This window comes from Osmerus mordax, chromosome 28 (genome assembly GCF_038355195.1).
Source record: "Osmerus mordax isolate fOsmMor3 chromosome 28, fOsmMor3.pri, whole genome shotgun sequence".
Taxonomy (NCBI): domain Eukaryota; kingdom Metazoa; phylum Chordata; class Actinopteri; order Osmeriformes; family Osmeridae; genus Osmerus; species Osmerus mordax.
This window is the reverse complement of record NC_090077.1, coordinates 4,386,466-4,392,828: the sequence shown is the minus strand read 5'-3', so window position 1 is coordinate 4,392,828 and position 6,363 is coordinate 4,386,466. Positions and strand designations below refer to the sequence as shown.

Below are 6,363 nucleotides of genomic sequence, written 5' to 3'. Positions count from 1 at the left end.
CAGATAGTCTGAACGCAGAGAGGATGTGTCAGTGTAATAATCCATAGGGATTGGTCCCCGAATGATAGGCCTCAAATCTGATTTGTATAGCCCTTTCTTTTTTTTTACAAGAAATGTCACAGAGGGCTTCACATATGCTCATGGAACCGCGCCTAAACCAATCGAAAACCCTCAAAGGAGTGCCTCAGTTATTGGTCCATGTCAAACCATTCATAATTCACTGCTGTTGTTCCTGGTCCATCTGGTGCATACTGTACTCCTAACACTGTGGGATTTAAGACGACACGATTACAACGTTCAATTGGACCACCCGGAGACGCCAAGCTTTAGAACCGGTCTTCTCCGGAAAGGTGGATGGGGAATCTAAAGAACGGCCTGTTTCCTACATTCTGTCTCTCCTAGCTCACACGTTCTCCAGTCCCAACAGAGACGGTGAAACACTCTGTTAGCATTTCACACTCACACGCCTAGACCCCCCGCCCCCCCCCCCCCGCCAGTCCCCTAGGCCTGCGTGTAGCGAATGATCTCGCTCAGGTCGTATCCCGTCACGGCGAAGGCGTAGCCGTCCCCGTCGCAGAACTTGGCCCCGCAGATCTGGGTGTCTGTCACACACTCGTTGTACATGTGGGCGATCTGGAGGCAGAGCGGAGACAGAGAGACAGAGAGAGAGAGAGACAGAGAGAGAGAGGGGGGGGGGGCAGAGAGAGGGGGGGGCAGAGAGAGAGGGAAAGATAATCAGGGCCCAGTTTGTCCTGTGTGTGTCCGTGTCTCTCTGCGTGCTCCACCGCAGACGGCAGGAAGGAGGTGTGCCTGCATGTCTGCTAGTGACCAGCCTGTGGACCCGTGCCTCAGGCCATCAGACGTGGAGGGGCTTTTACCTCAACAGTGTTGCTCTCTGGGGTCATGGTCAGGTGCCAGACCCTCACAAAAGAGTCCTCAGCGGCCGACAGCAGCTAGAAGCACACACACACAAAATTATAAAAGAGATGGAGTTAGCATTTCAACGCCCACCTAGCTTTCTCTATCTAGCACTATTATGGACATGGTTGTGTACAGTAGGGTTAGTATGGGAGTCGTTTCCTCTCCCCCTCCTGACTCACCAGGCCAGAGAAGGGGGCGATGTCCAGAGAGTAGATCCAGCGCGCGTGGGCGTTCACCTCCACGTGCACGATGCCCGTCACGGCCTCGTACAGACGGATCTGGCCCGTGCCATAGGCCGCCACCACCGTCCCCTTCCACAGTTTGACGGAGGAGCAGCACATACTGGGGGGGAGAGGGAGAGAGAGGAAGAGAGAGAGAGACAGAGAGAGGGAGAGAGACAGAGAGAGAGGGAGGGAGGGGGAGATGTTTGCTCAGTGGTAATGATCCCAGCCTGACCCGTTCCAGAACATACCCCCGGGAGGTGGGTCGAGGAATGCGCTCACTCAAAACCGGGGATTTTGTTGAGCAGCTGGAAGTCCTCCCCTGACTTCCACACGCAGAGGAGGCCCGAGTCGTCCGCACTGACCATGTCTGCGATGCACTCCTGGGGGGGGGGGGGAGAAGAGTCATGTACCTTCCACACCCTCACAGTGAGTGGTCTGCTACACGCCACTGTCTGCTTGCCCTCCTTGTCTTGCCAAATGGGTCAAAGATCTCCTATAGATCACAGAATGTCTACTGCAGCTACACTGATATTCACTAACTGGTAAAGGATCATTTATAGTCATTTAGCAAATATGAATAATTAATTCTGCGCCTATTGAGCACTTATAGACCATCTACAGATGGAATATCTGCATCAAATATTACTGAAGTCGAGGTACCACCAAACAATACTAAAGTAGAAAATATAGTTGGAGATGATCTGTGTACCAGGCTTCCAGAACATTCCGAGGCCATGTCGGTGATGGACTCCTTGTGCTCCTCCAGCACCTCCGACAGGGTGATGTTGCTGCCTTTGCTGGGAACGTCAAACACCAGGATGGCTCCTGACGACACGCCTAGAGAAAGAGAGAGAGAGAGAGAGAGAGAGAGAGAGAGAGAGAGAGAGAGAGAGAGAGAGAGAGAGAGAGAGAGAGAGGGAGCGATGGAGAGAATGAGGGACCCGTGAGAGGAAGCAGGGGAGCGGGAAGCCGTGTCCTTGTTGTTCACACTGCACGTACCCACGCAGATGTATTTTTCCCGCACTGCTGCGATCCCTCGGGCGAACACGGCCTGAGCTGGAACACGCAGGGTTAGTCAACGTGGTCCACAGAGAGGCGCGCACACACACAAATCAACAAACCGAGCACTGTTGAGGACCCCAGAGGCCAATCAAACAGTCCAGGGATAAACAGCCACAAGGGTATGCCTGTTTCTGATGTTACTTAGGAGCAGGCAAACCAAAAAGTCAAGATAATAATATCATTTACAGTTATCTTACAGACAAAAGGATTGTCTGGACTGATTGTCTGTGCTTTACAGAGAATATGTGTGTGTGTGTTTGTGTCTTTGTGTGTTTGCAGAGCTACCTGTTGGGGCTTCTGGAGTGTCGAGAGCGTGCCAGTACACCATGATGGAGCCATCAGACTCATACATCTGGGACACACACACACACCTGTTGAGACACACTAGGAACACATACCACATGAGACACATTCACCAGAGCCATCTTACCTGAATGCCCTTCTGAGATGTCAGCACCAGGAGCTCACGTGAGGGTAAGACACACCAGGCGGCCTGTAATATGGCAAACACAATTCACACACAGATATGCATCTCTCTTTTACTTTAAGACCACATGGGAATCATTCAACGGAATTTCAAAACAAGCCCCTAGACATTTCCGAGAGTTGGGATAGTCCTAGGCTAACTATAGTGAGAAGTCTAGTGGTCCTATGTATTTATGTGCCAGTTAGAGACGTGGATTACTTTTTGAGTCAGGTCATTTGCAACAGAGGCCAGCCTCCTTTGCATTACCTGCATAATGAGAGATGAGCTGGTGGCAACGTTGCCCTCCTTAGACTGCAGCTGGCGGTGAGAATAGTTGAGGCCGTCCCAGGACGCGCTGACCATGTTGACCACGTTGGCATGGACCACAGAGAAGTAGGTGAGGTTCCGTGGGGCTATCCGCAGGACACTCAGGTTGTTGTACAGAGCGGACGCGCTGCTTTTGATCTGAATGCTCTTCTCTTTGTGGTACATCTTGAAACGATACAGGAGTTCAGTTGAGTGTCACGGTTCTGTCGGCTTAGTGTTGACACTTTTGGGGAGAAAGGTAAAACAAAGTGTGTTAGTGCAGTAAAGGTATAGAGATGGATAAATGCTAGGTCCCACAAAAAAGTACCTTGCCATCTGAGCTAGCTCGGTGCATAGTCTAGCAACTTGTATCAACCAGGTAACGTTTTTGAATAGCTAGCTACAATCATTCCTATCAACACCTCTAAAACACACATGGCCACTTTGTTAGCACTGGTAAACTGATCAAATAAATGGCATCCTACATTTTGCAAGTTGGCTATGTTTCTTATACGTGTTATGTCGAGCTAGCTGGCGACCTAGTATAGACACAACCTTAACAGATGGCTACTGTACTACTGCTAGTCCAGCTAGCTAACAAGATAACATTACCTGCGAACTTAAGTTAACGTCTACGCAAAACGGAAAGCAAGCAAGCAAGGCAAGGATTGTTATCGTCTGATCTAGAAAGCAGAAATAGAAAATGTATAGAATTCAGAATAACATAGTTTTGGCTAATCAAAAGGCATATTAGCTATCATAGCAATGAGTAAGAACAGTTACCTAGGGAGCGCGTCCTCTGCAGCCATAGTGACAGATTACGTGCTAATTACGTAGCACGTTCTGTCTAGCCACACTGCGTGTTGTTGCTATGCAACCACAAGTGCTGGTAAAGTATAAAGATCAAGCCCAATCTCAGCGTTTTCTGAAAACGCCTTAACTTGCCTAACTATAAATAAACTGCAGAAGTAGGGAGAGGAACATTTTCGTCTTTCTCTACATTGAAGGTAATACTTGTAAACAGTGTGAATGACAATGAATAACCAATGCTTTCTTGTTAAGTTTAACTATAGCTATCGTAAACAAGTCAATCGAGTCTATTATTGTTACAGTGCAGTGCAGTTACAGTAGCTTCACTGTGGTGTTCAACTTCTGTACAGTAAAAGTATCTTACTTTATTAAGCACGTAGACAAATACAATAGAAAGAAAACAAAATAAACAGTATTGGGTACAGCCATTTCTAAATGGCATGGATTGAATGATAAATATCAACCAACCATTAAGTAAATATTTAAATTACATTCTTTAAAAAATTCATTGTATTTTCACCAGTCAAACTGTACCAACACAGATGTCCCGTGCAGCGTCAAAGACTCGTCCCGAGAAAGGGCGCACCCCTTCAGTTCCTGCACAGCCTCCTCCACCAAGCCACAGTCCTGATGTTGTCGTGGACATCGTCCCTGGCCGCCTCACTCAGGCCAACTGGGTGTCCATGCAGGGGCAGGAGGAAGGAGAGGAGGCGGTCATGGATATCCTGAATGAGTTACTTGGTCATGTCATGGACAGGTGTTATGATGTGTACCTTCAGAACCAGGTGAGGCAACAGAAAGACGATGAGTAGTAGAATTGCATGTCTGAACAAAGTCATTTTTAACAACCATCCTTTGTCTAGCAACTTTTTTTTTTAACAATGTACCCTCCCTGGCCATTCACATGTTTCCTCTCTAGCTAGTGCCATTCACAGTGGCCAAGGTCAGAGATCTACTGGTTCACATCATAGAGTGGAACTTCCTGAATCAGGACAAAGGGGAGGGACCAGAAGATGCCCCCACTTGGACTGAGGACTCGGAGCCCCTGCCGTCAACAACAGAATCCTGGGCACAAGGTTGTGTGTCTGTTAAATATGCCACAGCCCCCAAACACCCTCTTCAGGTATCACTGCACCACTCTCCCCCAGCATTGAGAAAAAGAATGACCAAAACGTATCAATTGTTGCATACATTTAAAAGCTAAGTATTAAGTTAAATAGTGTGTGTTTCTGCAGAGAACTCCTGTTCCTCGCCTCGCTAGGAAGACAGACCAACGATCGAATCAGAGATCTTGGATGACGGCCCATCCAAGCACCTCTCCAAAGTTCTTTGGGAAAGCAAGACAAAGCAAAGAGCCTCCAGGGTATAGGGGGTATAAACTCCCCCTCGACCCCCCACTAAAAAATGAGGAACCGAAGAAAAGCCTAACAGAATCTTCCAGCACAAAGCCTTCGCTACACCGGCTACAGTCTTCGCTGCATTCTCGAAAAGGCTCAGTGGACGACGAGGAGAAGGAAGGAGGAGGAGAGCAGGGGGAGGGCGAAGAAAGAACCACAGACAGCTCACTCCTTAAACTGGCACGCCAGAGTGAAGACTTCCCAGCCATGCCAAGAGTAGACCCTGCCCATCTGCCACGCCACAGAGTCTGGCCCCAGTATGAGGTTCTGGACACAAGTCCTTCTAAGCAGCATGCCAGGAGAACCCGGGAACCCCCAGCCATGCCAGGAGGACGAAGACCTGACAGACAGAACATCAGGCACGCACAAGCACTGAAGCCTCTTCTGCGCTACGGAGCCCCATCCCAGGTCAACAGAAGAAATGACGTGTCTGGGGCTGTCTGGTTATCCTTGAGGGAGAGACATATCCTAACTGGGGGCAGAAGTGAGGCGATTATTCCCTTTTCTGGCACTTTGATGCTTGACACAATGGAGCTGGCACCAGGGGTGTCTGTGAAGGGCCCACAGGGTACCAGGAGTAGACCACTGAAAGGGAACCCAGCCCAGCTGGAACCCAGTGCAGAGTCTAGGCCCATACGGATCAATGTTCCTGTGCCAGTATTTCCCCTAGAACAGCTTACAGCTGGAGCAACTCCTCGTGTTACCCCTCTGCTCTGAACCCAAAAAGCACAGTGCTACTGTGAACCATAACAAATTCAAATAAAATATCAATAATTACTACAATAAAACATATGACATACTTCACACAGATATGACAAATAAAGTGTATGTTAATTTTTTTATATAATGAATAAATATAATTTAATATCATAAATATAAGTATATATATATATATATATATATATACAAAATATAGTTTTTTCTTGTGATTAACTGTTCCATTATGATCCCATATGGCTTTGAAACACTAGTGAGAACAGCAGCAGAAATCCATGTTTGTGCTAAGCATGTATATAACGCAGCAATAAAGAAGAATGCATGACTATCTGTATGGCTGATGTGTTGTGAACGTTTTCGACTGTCGTTCTTCAATTTACGGATTCGGCACTTGTAGACTTTTATTTTGAAAGTTCAAGCTAGCCCAGTTGCCGCTAGCTATCTATCTAGCTTCAAATGT

General features: G+C 47.8%; 1 protein-coding gene across 2 annotated transcripts; it reads right to left on the bottom strand.

The window, feature by feature from the left end:
• Positions 1-501: 501 nt before the first annotated feature.
• On the bottom strand, positions 502-3,195 carry wdr54 (WD repeat domain 54). 2 transcript variants are annotated; one of them, XM_067231482.1, is made up of 9 exons: positions 2,941-3,195; positions 2,638-2,700; positions 2,493-2,559; positions 2,145-2,201; positions 1,855-1,982; positions 1,425-1,525; positions 1,101-1,263; positions 879-953; positions 502-633 (listed from the first exon to the last, which is right to left on the bottom strand). In XM_067231482.1, the coding sequence occupies exons 1-9, from the start codon at positions 3,163-3,165 to the stop codon at positions 502-504; spliced, it is 1,011 nt and encodes a 336-aa protein (XP_067087583.1). In that variant the 5' UTR covers positions 3,166-3,195. The 2 variants fall into 2 exon arrangements, with proteins under 2 accessions (XP_067087583.1, XP_067087584.1); XM_067231483.1 differs by lacking the exon at positions 2,145-2,201.
• Positions 3,196-6,363: the final 3,168 nt, after the last annotated feature.

Coding starts and splice junctions, on each gene's coding strand:
- wdr54 (XM_067231482.1), bottom strand. CDS start 3,165: ATGTACCACAAAGAGAAGAGCATTCAGATCAAAAGCAGCGCGTCCGCT. Junction 2,560..2,637: donor CATCTCAGAAGGGCATTCAG/GTAAGATGGCTC, acceptor TGTGTGTCCCAG/ATGTATGAGTCTGATGGCTC. Junction 1,983..2,144: donor GGAAAAATACATCTGCGTGG/GTACGTGCAGTG, acceptor CTCTTTCTCTAG/GCGTGTCGTCAGGAGCCATC.